Source organism: Gorilla gorilla, chromosome 4 (assembly GCF_029281585.2).
Source record: "Gorilla gorilla gorilla isolate KB3781 chromosome 4, NHGRI_mGorGor1-v2.1_pri, whole genome shotgun sequence".
NCBI lineage: Eukaryota > Metazoa > Chordata > Mammalia > Primates > Hominidae > Gorilla > Gorilla gorilla.
The window spans coordinates 10,032,090-10,047,022 of record NC_073228.2 but is presented as its reverse complement, the minus strand read 5'-3'; the positions used below and the strand labels follow the sequence as shown (position 1 = coordinate 10,047,022).

General features: G+C 61.0%; 1 protein-coding gene across 3 annotated transcripts; it reads right to left on the bottom strand.

Annotated features, from left to right (window-relative positions):
• Positions 1-2,432: 2,432 nt before the first annotated feature.
• Positions 2,433-13,471, bottom strand: NOTUM (notum, palmitoleoyl-protein carboxylesterase). Of its 3 annotated transcripts, XM_055389414.2 has the most exons (12): positions 13,384-13,471; positions 12,237-12,571; positions 11,292-11,344; positions 11,123-11,218; positions 10,587-10,647; positions 9,988-10,046; positions 9,436-9,538; positions 8,517-8,708; positions 8,279-8,379; positions 7,236-7,383; positions 6,117-6,164; positions 4,378-5,084 (listed from the first exon to the last, which is right to left on the bottom strand). In XM_055389414.2, exons 2-12 carry the CDS (start codon positions 12,557-12,559, stop codon positions 4,778-4,780), a joined length of 1,491 nt encoding a protein of 496 aa, XP_055245389.1. In that variant the 5' UTR covers positions 12,560-12,571; positions 13,384-13,471; the 3' UTR covers positions 4,378-4,777. The 3 variants fall into 3 exon arrangements, with proteins under 3 accessions (XP_063561815.1, XP_055245389.1, XP_018881978.3); XM_063705745.1 differs by lacking the exons at positions 4,378-5,084; positions 13,384-13,471 and adding an exon at positions 2,433-2,669 and having other exon boundaries at positions 12,237-13,113; XM_019026433.4 differs by lacking the exon at positions 13,384-13,471 and having other exon boundaries at positions 12,237-13,112.
• Between the last annotated feature and the right edge of the window lie 1,462 nt (positions 13,472-14,933).

Genomic DNA, 14,933 nt, shown 5'->3' with positions numbered 1-14,933 from the left:
AAATTTGTAATGTTGTCACACAGTGGAAGTTCCCTGCTTCCAGTCCCTGAAGAGCAAAGGCTATGCCTCGGCCATCGCTGCTGGAAGAGACACGGCTCAGTGTTGGGTGAATGTCCTGACTGTTTTCCCCCGAGAGAATGAAAGGCGCCAACCGTCCTGGGAAAGGTGAGAAGTCAGCGTGGACAAGCTGGGGTGACCGTCACTGCGGAGCTACAGGCCAGCGTCCTCTTCGTGTCCTAGGGCTCGTTTTGTCCCTGGTCCTGCAGGACAGCCTGGGGTCACCGTCACTGCGGAGCTACAGGCCAGTGTCCTCTTCATGTCCTAGGGCTCGTTTTGTCCCTGGTCCTGCAGGACAGCGTGGCAGCAATTGACTGATTGACCATTAGGTGAGCTGCGCCTCTTTCTCTTTCGGCACAAATGTGGGAAGAAAGGGTTTATTTGTCAGTGAAATCCCTTTGGGCCCAACCCACAAGTGTCCTGTTCAGTGAGCCTGGTCCCCCCAGACACACACCACCATCCGCCCTCAGGTCCCTTTCAGCCACCTCAGAGGAGCAAACATCACGCCTGCCAGACTGCAGTGCTCAAGCCAGAGTTGGCCAAGAGCCAGCACCTCGCATGTGGCTTCCCCAGCTCCCACAGTACGGCAGGCCCCCTGTCCCAGCAAAGTCTCCCCAGACAGGGTGACAGCCAGGCCTCTTTCGGGCCCCCCAGCCCCCTCTCCCTCCCGAGCTCTGTCCTTGTGGGGAGTCCTGTCCAAGGCCCTGCCTGGAGGTCTGGCTCTGGAGGCCCCGAGAAGGAGGCCACCAGACTCCCCTGGAACCCTTCTCTCACCTCCAGCCCTTGGTCTCCACATCTCTGACCTTGTCGTCTCCATTGGCTGCTGGGACTCCATGGATTCCCTCCAGAGACCACATAGGAGTGCTCCACAGGGGGATCGTAGACAGGCCACTTGGCTCTGCCTGGGGTGGCAGACACCTGCCCACGGGCACCAGTCCTGTCTGGGTATTCTCAGGCCCAGGGCAGCCCTGACTCATTGGCACAGAGAGTCAGACCCCAGGACATGTCCCCAAGGCACAGGGTCCTACAGTCCTGGCCACTCTGGGAATGGAGCCGTGGCCGCAGGGCAGGTGTGAAGCTCAGGCTGACGTGGCCCCGTGTCCTCTGACCCTTATGGTCACATTGCCTCTCTGGGCCTGTTTCTTTGTAAACTGGAGTATTTTATTTTATTATTTTATTTTATTTTATTTTATTTTATTTTTTGAGTCCGAATCTTGCTCTGTCACTCAGGCTGGAGTGCAATGGTATGATCTCGGCTCACTGCAACCTCTGCCTCCTGGGTTCAAGCAATTCTCCTGCCTCAGCCTCCCGAGTAGCTGGGACTACAGGCACCCGCCACCACGCCCGGCTAATTTTTTGGTATTTTCAGTAGAGACGGGGTTTCACCGTGTTAGCCAGGATGGTCTCAATCTCCTGACCTCGTGATCCACCCGCCTTGGCCTCCCAAGGTGCTGGGATTACAGGCATGAGCCACTGCGCCCGGCCTTTTTTTTTTTTTTTTTGGTATTTTTGGTAGAGACGGGGTTTCACCATGTTGCCCAGGCTGGTCTCAAACTCCTGGCCTCAAGCAATCCGCCCACCTCAGCCTCCCAAAGTGCTGAGATTACAGGCATGCGCCACCGTGCCTGGCCTGTAAACTGGCGTTTATAATGAAACCCACCTTGTAGGGCTACATGACAATTGGCATGGAATGCTTTGCTCAGAAAGCTCCACCTGCAACCATGCCCAAGGTTGGCATTGGTGTGACCTTGGTATTATCAAAACTACAGAGATTCATGGGTGTGTGTGTGTGTGTGTTTTGAGACAGAGTCTTGCTCTGTCACCCAGGCTGGAGTGCAGTGGCACAGTCTCGGCTCACTGCAACCTCCACCTCCCGGGTTCAAGCAGTTCTCCTGCCGAAGCCTCCCAAGTAGCTGGGATTACAGGTGTGTACCACCACACCCTGCTAATTCTTGTATTTTTAGTGGAGACAGGATTTCACCATGTTGGCCAGGCTGGTCTTGAACTTCTGACATCAAGTGATCCACCAGTCTCAGCCTCCCAAAGTGCTGGGATTACAGGTGTGAGACACCGCACCTGGTCTGTTTTTTTTTTTTTTTTTTTTTTTTTTTTTTTGAGACAGGGTCTTGCTGTCACTCAGGCTGGAGTGCACTGGCGCGATCACTGCTCCCTGCAGCTGTGACTTCCCAGGCTTAAGTGATCCTCATACCTCGGCCTCCTGAGTAGCTGGGACCAGAGGTGTACATCACCACACCCAGCTAATGTTTTAATTTTTTTTTTTAGAGATGGGGTCTCCCTTTGTTGCCCAGGCTGGTCTCAAACTCCTGGGCCAAAGCGATCATCTCACCCTGGCCTCCCAAAGTGCTGGGGAGACAGGCTAGAGCTTCATGTTTTTGCCCCAGGAATCCCACATCTGGGGTTTAGTCCACAGACATACTTGCCCTCATGCAACGTGATGACCACACGACAAGGCTATGCACGTGCACCCTTTGCACCTGCGCGTGCCGCAGAGCCTTCCGCAGGCCCTGGACTGTCACACCTGCGGCAGCTCGCTGCACACCCCGAAATACAGTGTCAAGTGGAGGAGACACCAGTGTGTAGTGTGTAGCCATCTGTGTAAAAGAAAAAAATGCATGTATGTCAACGTGTGCACCTGTTTACCGGAATTTTCACGAAATGATCTCTGGGAATATCCACAAGGTAACACTGTTTGCCCTTGGAAGCAGAGCCAGGGAACCTGGGCTGTGGGGGAAACGGGCATTTGCCCTCATATCTTCTGCATCTTTTGAATTTTGAACCATGTGCAGGAATGACCTAGTAGAAATAAATAAAATGCAAGTGTTTAAGGAATTGTCAGCTGGGTAGGAAGTGTTCTGGATTGATAAGAGTTTTGAAACTAGGGGGTGGGCGTGGTGGCTCACATCTGTAATTCCAGCACTTTGGGAGGCCGAGGCGGGTGGATCACCTGAGGTCAAGAGTTTAAGACCAGCCTGGCCAACATGGCGAAACCCCATCTCTACTAAAAATACAAAAATTAGCTGGGCGTGGTGGCACATGCCGGTGATTACAGCTAGTCAGGAGGCTGAGGCAGGAGAATCGCCTGAGCCCAGGAGGCAGAGGTTGCAGTGAGCCGAGATTGCGCCACTGCACTCCAGCCTGGGAGACACAGCGAGACTCCATCTCAAAAAAAAAAAAAAAAATTATTTTGTTTTATTTATTTATTTTTTTTGAGACGGAGTCTCGCTCTGTTGCCCAGGCTGGAGTGTAGTGGTGCAATGCAATCTCGGCTCACTGCAACCTCTGCCTCCCGGGTTCAAGCCATTCTCCTGCCTCAGCCTCCCGGGTAGCTAGGATTACAGGTGCATGCCACCACACCCAGCTAATGTTTTATATTTTTGGTAGAGACAGAGTTTCACCATGTTGGCCAGGCTGATCTCAAACCCCTGACCTCGTGATCTGCCTGCCTTGGCCTCCCAAAGTGCTGGGATTACAGGTGTGAGCCACCGCACCTGGCAAGAGTTTTGAAACTAAAAACGGGGATCGCAGGGCACTCTGAGTGTGACAGATGCCGAGTCGCTCACTTGGAAATGGCTCATCCTGTGTTATGCGAATTTCTTCCCAATAAAAAAATAAAATAAAAAGGGGCCAAGTGCAGTGGCTCACGCCTGTAATCTCAACACATTGGGAAGCTGAGCAGGGAGGATTGCTTGAGCCCAGGAGTTCAAGACCAGTCTGGGCAACAAAGGGAGATTCCATCTCTACAAAAAATTAAAACAGTAGCCGGGTGTGGTGGCGCGTGCCTGTAATCCCAACTATTCAGGAGGCCAAAGTGGGGAAATTGCTTGAGCCCAGGAGTTCAAGGCTGCAGTGAGCTGTGATTGTGCCACTGCAGTCCAGTCTGGGCAACACGACGAGATCCTGTCTCTAAATAAATGAATAAGTAAAAAGAAACGCAGCTGCTGCCATCCGCCCTGGGAAGTGGGTATCTGCAGAAGGGTTGAAGGGAAGCAGGGCCCCTCCAGAAGACCCTGCTCTGAGTCTGTGCATCCAAGAAGGGGTCAGAGTTGGAGAGTCCCCACGGCCCCTCCCTTTGTCTCCCTGCTGCCCTGGGGCTGGGGAGGGAGGTGGGGGAGGGAGAGGAGGGGAGAGAGGGAGGGAGAGGAGGGGAGAGAGGGAGGGAGAGGAGGGGAGAGAGGGAGGGAAAGGAGGGAGGGGAGGGAGAGGAGGAGGGGAGGTGTGAAGCAAATAAACACGCCGGCAGGGTGAGATTCTTTTTTGTCTCTTTTTTTAAAATCATTTAAAAAAAGTTACAAAACAATATCATTCATCATATATTCTTATTTTCCTTTTTTTTAAAAATTAAAGTAATAAAAAAGTCACTTTATAAAATAATATAAAAGGGCTTGATGGGTGGGGCCGGGGGGGGCTGTCTGAGCTGGTGGACTGAGGAATCCAGTGCTTCTCTTCTGGCTACCCCCTCGTCGTCGGGAAGGACCCCCAGGCCACAGCTGGGGATGACAGCAGGTCCCTTGTCTCTGGCTGGGCTGTGGGAGAGGGGCAGGGAAAGCCGGGGCAGGAGGGCAGTGGGCAGACCCAGACAGGGGGACGGCTGGGGCCCTGTCCCGAAGAGACGGGAGGGCCTGCCGGTGGGGGGTGAGGTGGCACTGGGGCAGCGGGTGTCTGGGCCCCTCAGTGCCGGCTCCTCCTCCAGACAGTCTGCCTAGCTTCCATTGCTCAGCATCCCCAGCAGCTCACTGGGCTCCAGTCCCTGCGGCTGGGCCACCGTCTGCATGTCGAAGCCCATGTGCATGAGGAACTGGGCCACATTCATCTCTTGCCCCGTGAACTGGTCTCGGACGGTGGGGCATGAGGGGTTGCAGTGGGGCCAGGGGCAGCTGTCCACCAGGTGGACGGGGCAGCCCTTGAGGGGGGTCTTGCTGGCCTTGTGGCTGTCATGGAGGCTCCTGTCCCAGCAGTGCAGTGCTCGGGGCAGCGATGTCCCCTTCACCTGGACATCCGTCCAGTGGCTGCAGAGGAAAACCGGGGGGGGGGGGTCACATGTGGGGAGTGGCATCAACACTGAGGCAGCTGTTTTGTTTTTTTTGTTTTTTTTTTTTCTGAGACCAGCCATGGCAGGATCTCGGTTCACTGCAGCCTCCGCCTCCCGGGTTCAAGCGATTTTCCTGCCTCAGCCTCCCGAGTAGCTGGGATTACAGGCGTGTGCCACCACGACTGGCTGATTTTTGTATTTTCAGTAGAGATGGGGTTTCACTATGTTGGCCAAGCTGGTCTCGAACTGACGTCAGGTGATCTGCCCCCATAGGCCTCCCAAATGTTATCTCCCATCGGCTGAGATAACAGGCGTGAGCCACTGTATCTAGCCTGGGTTTTTTTGTTTTGTTTTGTTTTGTTTTTTGAGACAAGGTCTCCCTCTGCCTCTCAGGCTAGAATGCAGTGGTGTGATCACTGCTCACTGCAGCCTCAACCTCCTGAGTTCAAGTGATCCTCCCACCTCAGCCTCCTGAGTAGCTGGGATTACAGGTGTGAGCCACTGCTCAGCCTGAGTCTTTTTTTTTTTTTTTCTTTTTTTTTTTGAGATGGAGTTTCACTCTTGTTGCCCCCAGGATGGAGTGCAATGTTGCAATCTCGGCTCACCGTAACCTCCGTCTCCCGGGTTCAAGCGATTCTCCTGCCTCAGCCTCCCGAGTAGCTGGATTACAGGCACCCGCCACCATGCCCAGCTAATTGTATTTTTACTAGAGACAGGGTTTCACTATATTGGCCAGGCTGGTGTTGAACTCCTAACCTCAGGTGATCCACCTGCCTCAACCTCCCAAAGTGCTGGGATTACAGGCGTGAGCCACCGCACCCAGCCGAGGGCTGAGTCTTAATTCTTGCCATACAGCTGTTGGTACAAGTGGCTCTGGCACCCCTATAAGGAAATCCCACCCCTAGAAGCGCCAAGAAGAGGCCCGTGGGAGGCCAAGTGCGGTTGGGGAGCCTGTGGACTTTTGAAGTTGATGTCATGGACGCAAGCTACCCGGAGCAGGGACACTGACCTCCGGATGATGATCTCATGGGAGAGGCAGGCGGGGGCAAAGCTGGCCCTGTTGGAGAGGAGACAGTGGCTCGTGAACTCCCTACCCCCTCAGCCCCTTTTCCACCCCCACTCCCCTAGAGCTGTCCCCCGCCTGGCCATCACCCCTTCCTGTTGCTATGGCTGCCAGCTGCTCCTCTGGCCCGGGCCTCCCCCTAGTTGGCCAGCTCCCGGCTGACCCTTATCCCTTTGTGCCTCAAATCTCTGCTCAGAGTCCACCTCTTCCAGGCAGGCCCTCCCAGGTGATGGCAGGAGGCTGCCCTTGACAGGCAAATATTCTGCTACTATCTAGAACTCTATTTTCATTTTATTTTGAGTCGGGGTCTGGCTCTATCGCCCCAGCTGGAGTGTAGTGGTACAATCGAAGTTTGCTTGCCTCCCACAGGCAAGGTTAGCTCACTGTAACCTTGAACTCCTGGGCTCAAGGGATCCTCCTGCCTCAGCCTCCTGAGTAGCTGGGATTACAGGTGATGCCACCATGCCTGGATAATTTTTGTATGTGCAGTAGAGACAGGGTTTCACCATGTTGCCCCGGCTGGTCTTGGACTCCTGGCCTCCAGCAATCCTGATGCCTCAGCCTCCCAAAGGGGTGGGATTATAGGCGTGAGCCAGTGTGCCAGGCCCAAGACCGATCTCGATCTGTCTCTCTCTCTCTCTCTCTCTATATATATATATGTATTTTTTGAGACAGAGTCTTACTCCGTCACACAGGCTGGAGTGCAGTGGCACAATCTCAGCTCACTGCAACCTGCACCTCCCAGTTCAAGTGATTCTCCTGCCTCAGCCTCTTGAGTAGCTGGGATTACAGGCGCCTGCCACTACACCGGACTAATTTTTGCATATTTTGTGGAGATAGGGTTTTGCCATGTTGGCCAGGCTGGTCTGGCACTCCTGACCTCAGGTGATCCACCTGCATGGGCCTCCCAAAGTGCTGGGATGACAGGCGTGAGCCACCGCGCCCGGCCTACAAGACCTCTATTATTTTTTGCTTTGGTTTTTCTTCTTTTGTTTTCTCAGGACCTCTATTTTTAAATAAGGAGGGAGCTACCCGGCATGGGGCTCCCGGGGCCCACACACTCACGGCACGTCCTTGAGCGTGTGGCGCAGCTCGCGGCCGAGGTTCTGGATGTATAGCCGCAGGCCCTCCTGCACCGGCTGCCCCGTCAGGTGCACGTTGTCCACCGTCAGCTGTGCCTCATCAAACAGCCACTGCACCACGAACACAGGGCCTGCGGGCGCCGGGGCTCAGTTCGGCCTCCCCTGACCCCCGCTGCTGCCCCCACCCCAGGCTCACAGCTCAGCACCCCCAGGCCCCTGCAGTGCCCCCCACCCCAGGCTCAGAGCTCAGCACCCCCAGGCCCCTGCAGTGCCCCCCATCCCAGGCTCAGAGCTCAGCACCCCCAGGCCCCTGCAGTACCCCCCATCCCAGGCTCAGAGCTCAGCACCCCCAGGTCCCCGCTGCTGCCCCCGACCCCAGGCAGAGCTCAGCACCTTCCCAGGCCCCCTGCAGTGCTGCTGAGGCTCACAGGCCAGCTAGCCTTGGCCCAACTCTCCCCAGGGGTGTCAGTCATAAGCCCCCACAGAATGTGGCTTCCTTCTTTCAAACCAGCCTTTTTATAATCCACAGCTTCATAACTAAATCAATAACTAAATCAACAACTAAATCAATAAACTGCCTTTCCTTGAAGACGGGCTCTGTTTAACCCCTCCATGACCTTGGCCTGGTTCTCAGCGACTCCACTTTCACCGAAATATGGTGATGATGCCCTTGCATATAACCTCACCATTCCTCAGAGCGTGGGGCTGGGGAGGAACTAGCCCAGGACCCTGCAGCAGGGAGGGGCAGCGTGGGGATGAGCTCCAAAGCACACTAGCCACCGGTATAGGCAGGGTGACCACCTGTCCCACTTTGCCTGGGACTGGGGGGTGTCAGTGCTGAGGGCAGGCAAGTCCCAGGCATGCCGCAGCGACTAGGCCCCCTGGCACACAGCCGGCCTCCTCCCTGGACCAGGGCCGTGGTCTCCAAGCCCAGCCCAGAAGACTGGAGTCCACGCTGGATTTTCAGAAGCAAGGAAGCGTGGCCACCCCTGCTGCCCTGTGTGCTCCGCTCTGCCGCCCACTCACAGCGCAGAGTCGGGTAGACCTTGTAGCCAAAGAAGCAGTTCCACTCCTCGCCCTCCTGGAACTGGCGTCGGCAGCGCTCCGGGACCACCCCGTTCCAGTACCTGGAGCCACAGCCACAGCCACAGGTTAGGCTGCCGTGGGCCTCATCCCCCGGGGCTCCCCACCCACAGATGCCACTCCACCCAGGCCCTTCTGGGGCAAAGCTGCAACATGAGGACGGGCCCTCCCCGCGGGGCACCTGATGCCACGGCGGATGGCTTCCGTGGGCGCGCAAGTGATGGTGTCGACGCAGTCTGTGTGGCGATACTGCTTGTTGTCCAGGAACCAGCCGGAGTCAGCCAGGCCTCGCACCTGGATGGCCGGGTAGCCCAGCTCCTCCAGCTGCTCAGCCACACGGTCCACATTCAGCAGCACTCCGGTGCCCCCCGCGCTGCAAGGAGGGCCGGACATGAGGCCAGGTGGCTGGGGAGAGGCACTCACCTCCCCAGAGTCTGCTCAGCGTCAGCCCGTGCCCCGAGGGGGGCAGGAGTCCTGATGCGTTCTGAACTGCGGATGCATTCTGCATTCTCTGTTCGCGTGCAAGACCCATGGCCATCTCCTCCAGAGCAGGCCAGGGCTCAGGCTGGCAGGCCACATTTCCCTGACACAGCCAGGCTCTCCCCTTCCTCCTCCCCTTCCTCTCTCTCTTTACCTCAGTTTCCTTATCTGAAAATGAAGATAAACTATGTGGCCTCAGGCCCCATCATCTATTCCCCATTTGTCTCCTGGTCTCCTGTATGCCTGCTGGGATACAGGAACCCACAGGGGTGATCCTCATCTACCGGGCCCTGGAGAAGGAGCATTAGTCCATGGCCAACCCCTAACCAACGACTTAGGTCCCTGCAGCCCAAACCTTCCCCTATATCCAACAACCATGGCGTCCAGAAGCATCCTCTGGACAGCGTCTGGTTACCCAGCACTCTGAAGCCAGGCCTCAGAGACGTCCCCAATGATGTGGGTTCTCCCAGCTCCAGCGTCTCACCCTCCTAGCCACCTGCCAAGATCTGCACAGGCTCCACTCCATCCTCACCTCCCATACAACCCCACCCCACACCCCTTCCATGCGCCCTGCACACCGTCCTCGCCCCTCACCTCCAGCCCTGCCCCGCCCTGCCCACCTGCTCCCGGCCAGCAGCAGCACCTTGGCCCCGCTCAGCCCTCTGCCCAGAAGCTCCCGCACCACCTCCTGGATGATGAGGGCGCCCATGAAGGCGTACTCGTCTGCAAGAGGGAGGGAGTGGCCTCAGGTAGGGGCCTGGGCAGAGAGAACCACCTCCTACCCCAGAATGGCTGGCAGAGGAGTTCTTGCCCCACTGGGGGACTGGGAGGAATCTTCTGAGAAGGGGTCAGGGGCTGGGGTGGACTGGAGGAAGGTGGGTGCACCAGGCCATGCTGGGGCCTCCTCCCCAGGGAATATTCAGAAATAAGGATCCCCTACAGTTGTGGACAAGCAGGCAGTGGGAGCATGGGGCAGGCACCCTGGGACATACTGTCAAGGGCTTTGAAAGCACGACAAGGCTGAGAGTCAGCTTTTCCCCAGAACCCCACCGTCCGGCCTCCTCCCTGCCCTGCCGTCCGGCCTCCTCCCTGCCCTGCCGTCCCGCCTCATCCCTGCCCTGCCGTCCGGCCTCGTCCCTGCCCTGCCGTGCCCTGGGAAGGCCGAGACTCACTCTTCTCAGACTTCGATGAAGCCCCGCTCCAAACATCACTGGAGCAGTAGGGGATGAAGCTGCAACACAGAACAGAGTGAGCCTGTCACAGTGCCTGCCGCCCGGCAGCCTCCAGAAAGGACCCCCAGGACAGGACCCTCAGAAAAGACCATCCCAGGACAGGATTCCCCTGGAAGGACCATCCCAGGATAGAACTTCCCCTCAAGAAAGACCTCCAGCATAATACCCCTCAGGAAGGACCAACCCAGGACAGGACCCTTCCCAGGAAAGACCAACTCAGGACAGGACCCCCCAGGAAAGAAGGACCATCCCAGGACAGGATCCCCCCAGAACTACCATCCCAGGAGAGGACCCTGCCAGGAAGGACCATCTCAGGATAGACCCCTCCCCACCAGGAAGGACCATCCCAGGACAGGACCCCCTCCCCACCACGAAAGAAACACCTCCAGAACCCCTCTAGGACAGGACCTCCCCAAAAGAACCATCCAGAACAGGACCCCCAGGAAAGACCATTTCAGAATATGACTTCCCAAGGAAGGATCCCCAGGAAGAACCACCCTCCAGGCAGGACTCCCAGGCAAGACCCTGCGCCCCCTTACACCATGTTTGCGTTCCACCAGTAGGGGTTCTCCTCCGGCTGTGAGGACAGGATCCCTGTGCCTGGGGACACAGAGGCGGTGGGTCTTTCTAGTGGGAGGAGGCTGTGTAGGGTCGGGTCTGGGAACCCTGGTGAGGAGTTGGGGCTCCTACTTGGCCCCAGGAAGGGAGGTGTGCTGGTGTTGTTAGCCCGAACCAAGGTTGCCGGGAAAGTGGAGGACAGTTGGGTTTAGTTACCCCCGGGAAGCCACCATGGCCACGGTGCCCGGCTAGGCTGGACACCAGGTCTGACCTTGACTTCAACCCCTTGCCCTGCTTTGACCCTGGGGAGGGCCAAAGCCGCTGGCTAAGCGCCTGAATGCTAATGTGGAATGGGCCACAAAAGGCGAGAGTGAAGGGCGCCCCTTGCTCTTAGGAAACCCGGGCGCCGGGCTGGGCATGATGTGCGGGGTGGGGGCCTGGCTGGGGCTCCAGGACGCGGGCGCGGCTTCCTCCCGGGCCTCACGTCGAGACGCCTTCCCCAGGGCCCGCCGCTGACCTGTGCGAGTGCGCGGCCAGTCCCGGGAGCTCATGAGGCGCCGCATGGTGTCGTATCTGGAGTCGCAGTTCTCGCGGTTGAAGCAGTACCAGCCGCCTGCGGACACGACCACCGCTCAGGCCCGCGCGCAGAGACCCCCGGCCTCCCCCCGCCTCAGCCCTGGACGCACCTTCCAGGAAGAGGAGCCACCGCCGGCTGCCCCTGGACTCCTTCAGGTAGTAGCTGCGGAGGGAACGCACCGCGGGGGTCGGCCAGGGCTGCCGACCCGCCGCGCCCCGCGCGCCCAGCTCTGGCGGAGGGAACGCGCCACCTGTTCCGGCCGCGCGCGACGGTCGCACGGGGGCGCCCTCGGCCAGGCCCACGCGGAGCTCAGGGACGGCGGCGGTCCCGGGAGGTGGCGCTCGCGGGGCGGGGAACGGGCCGCGCGGGGCTGTGGTCCGTGGAAAATCCCCACGTTCCGCCCGGCGCGGGTCCCGCTGTCACCTCGGCGCGGGCGGCGGTCCTCCCGGGGCGCGCGGCGGCGCTTGAAGCATAAAACGCGTCCGCACTGAAGGAGCGCGCTTGGCAGGGGAACGGGACGCTGCGGGGAGCGCGGGAGGCGCGGGCGGCACCGATCCGGCGGGGGAGCCTTCCTGCCGAGCCCCGACCCCACGCCCAGGTCTCCCGCTGTCCCCGGCTGTCCTCGGCCTGTTGAGCGCGTGGGCGGCCCCGCCGCTCCCCGACCCCCGGGCTCACGTCTTTTATCTACTTCGGGGCTGCAAGGAGGTGGGCAGCAGGCCTCTCCCCGCCCCCCGGTGTCGCCGGTTCCCGCTGGAGCCAGGCGCGCTCTCGGGCTGCCATCTCCCCGCCCCGGGACCGAAGGACGCCAGCAGAGCGGCTGGGCCCAGAGGCCGAGGGGTCAGTGCCCGAGCTGGCCGGGGACCAGCCCTTCCAGCGCCGCTCTGCTCCCCACGCGGAGAGTCACCGAACCGGGCCCTCCTCGGGGCCAGGACCGCGGGGCGCCCGACGGAAGCCCTTTCTCCCCGGGGAGAGAACGGCCGCTGCCCGCAGGGAAGGTCCAGCCGGAGACCGGGCGCGTCGGGCGGGGCGGGGAGGCGCAGGGCGCGGGCCTTACCCGGCGGGGCTGCCGTCGTTGCAGGTCACCGAGGTGTTGAGCAGGAGGTGCAGGCGCAGGTCCTCGTTGAGCTGCTGCGCGGAGCAGGGGTACAGGGACTGCGCCAGGCTCTTGACTTGCGCCATGAAGCTGTCCATGTTACCCTCCACGGCCGTGAAGTCCAGCGGGAAGCTCTCCACGGGCTGTCCGGCCGCCGGCGCCGCCTCGGTCCGCGGGGGAGGCGGCGGCTGCTGACCCCGGCGCCGCCAGGTCTTCCTGCCCTCGCTGCCCCCGGCGCAGTGCAGCAGGCTCAGCAGCAGCAGCACGCGCACCCCTCGGCCCATGGCCGCGTCCACCTGCGGGGAGCGGGCGGCCTTGAGGCGGTGGCGGGGGATGCCGGGCCGGGGGTGTCGGGCCGGGGGTGTCGGGGGCACTGGCCGCTCCTGCTCCCTCGCCCCCGCTCCCGCCCGCCGGGCCTGGCGGAGAAGGAGCGCGCGGCTGGGCGTCGAGGCGCTCGGGGACGGGTGCCGTCGGCCTCCGCAGCTGGGGCTCCGTGCCCGGCCGTCCGAGGGCAGCGCAGGGTCTGGGTGCGCTGGCTGCGGCCCGCGCCAATGAGCGGCGGGGGCCGAGGCTGGGCTTATTTGCGGGGGCCGCGGCGGCCCGGGTGCCCGCGCGTTAGATGTGCCGCCGCCGCCGCCCGGGCTCGGCGGAGGGGGGAGGGGGCCGCGCTCGCTCTTTTCTTGGCGGAGGCATCGCCTTTTCTTCCCAAACCGCAAGTCTGACGGAGGGGCCTGGACTACCCCGCCGCGGCCGCCGGAGGCGCTCCCGGCCCGGCTCCGTGGGGGGGCAGCGCGGCCGGGCGGCCCCGGCGGCTCCATTCACCGCGGCCAGCCCGGCGCCGCCGCCCCCGCCCCCGGGGCAGCTGGAAGGGGCGGCGGCGACGGGGAGGGGCGAGGCTTTTCCGAGCCGGCGGGGCGGGGGGCGGGGAACTCCGCCCGCGGCGCAGCTGGCCGCGCCCGACGGGCTGGGGGCGCGGGGCGGGCGCGCTCACCTGGAGCCGCCAGTGTCCCTCCCATCCCCCAGTGCCCAGGCCCAGAGCAGGCCGTGGGGGACTCGGACCCCGGCCCGCATCTCCCCACCTCGCGCAGCCCTGGGGCCCCGCTCTCACCGCGGCCAGCGCGGGCGGCCCAGTGGCTCCGTCCTCTCAGCGCCCCTGGCCCTGCGCCGTCCCGCTGGTGCGCCCGGCTCGGCTGCGCTCCCCCTCTGGCGCTGGCGCGGAGCCGCCAGGGACTTTTATCCAGCAGGGCCCCCCGGGATCAAAGCGGCGGCGGACACAGGGCTTCCAGCCGAGGGCCCGGCAGCAGCGGCGCCGGGGCCTCCTGGAGAAGCGGACAGGTGGGGCGCGAGGTCCTGGCGGGAGACCTGCGGGAGCGACCGCGCGCCCCAGCAAGGCGCCGCGGGGGAGTCGCCCAGTTCTGGGGCGCTCTTGCTGGCACTGGGGTCAGAGAAGCAGCTACGACTTAAGGAGATCGCGGGGCCAGAGGTGAGGTCCTGGATCTCCGCCCGCCCCAGCCTGGCTGCTGCCCCCATGCCGAGGACCCCCAAGAACCTGCCCCAGCCGCCACTGGGGGAGGAGGCCAAAGGTCCAGTGGCTGCCCGCTAGGCCTCTGCTTGCGGCCCTTCATGCCACGAAGGGCACCTGCCCCATGCTTCAGTTTGGAGAGCACCCCTGTCCACTCGCGAGGCTCTGGGCAGTGGGGTTGGAACAAGGTTCCTGTGGGAAATCAGTACTGGAGCAGCGTGGACAGGAGGGGCTCAGGAGGCTTCCTGCTGGGGGGAGCGGGGGTGGGATGGACAAAAGAAAGGAAAGGACATATGCAGGGCCAGCGGGGCCGGGCAGACTTTCTCCTTCACCCTCCGGTCTGAAGCCTGCTGGGCGCCATGACACCCATTTTAAAGATAGGAAACAGGTCTTACGTTTCAGGACAACCAGGTCTTAAGTTTCAGGACAACGATCTAGACGCAAGCGGAGCTTCCAGAGCCCCTCCTAATTCAGGACAGTGGGGAGCCTACGGCACCACGTGGGGCAGGAGAGCAGAGGCGCAGGGCGGTGCCTGCAGCCAGGATGCCCCCTGAGCCGCCGGCCGGGGCCCTGTGGACGTCCTCCTTGCCAGCCCCGGGCTGAGTGAGGAGCTTAGGGAGAAAGTCCCAGCGCCGCCTGCACCTGCAGACAGCCGCGTTACCTGGGCTCTTGTGAAACAGAGAGACCAAACGCTGAGAGCTGTTGCCCCGCGCATTCGATGGGTGTAAGGCACCCCAGTGTAAACCACAAGGCCTAAGATCAGGCTGGGGTGCCCTGGAGGTCAGCCTAATCTGGGGACATTCTCAGAGGGAGGCAGGCTGTTACAAACTCAGGTCCCTCTCCCCACAGGGCAGGTTGCAGCATTTCCCTGACGAGGGGAACTGAGGTTCAGGGACACTAACAGAAGAGCTGAGGCTCGCCCTTAGCTCCCTGCTCACTCAGAAATCCCCCCTGCTGTCCCTCCGCCGTCGGGTCAGTTTAAAAGCCAAGTGTGGGGCTGGCCAAGGGCAGTAGCTTCAGACGCAGGTCCCATCCTGAGGCGTTCTCCCACCCACACCCCGGCGGGGAAGGCTGACCCAGGGCAGATTTCAGCGTCCAGCAGGAACCTGTCCCGAGGAGGCCTCTCCCGCCGGGCA

Excerpts from the sequence above, each read along its gene's own strand:
- NOTUM (XM_019026433.4), bottom strand. The coding sequence starts at position 13,093 with ATGGAGCCGCCGGGGCCGCCCGGCCGCGCTGCCCCCCCACGGAGCCGG. Across the intron at positions 6,165-7,235 it reads CACACGCTCAAGGACGTGCC|GGCCAGCTTTGCCCCCGCCT; the intron begins GTGAGTGTGTGG and ends CCTCTCCAACAG. Across the intron at positions 5,085-6,116 it reads CATGAGATCATCATCCGGAG|CCACTGGACGGATGTCCAGG; the intron begins GTCAGTGTCCCT and ends TTTCCTCTGCAG.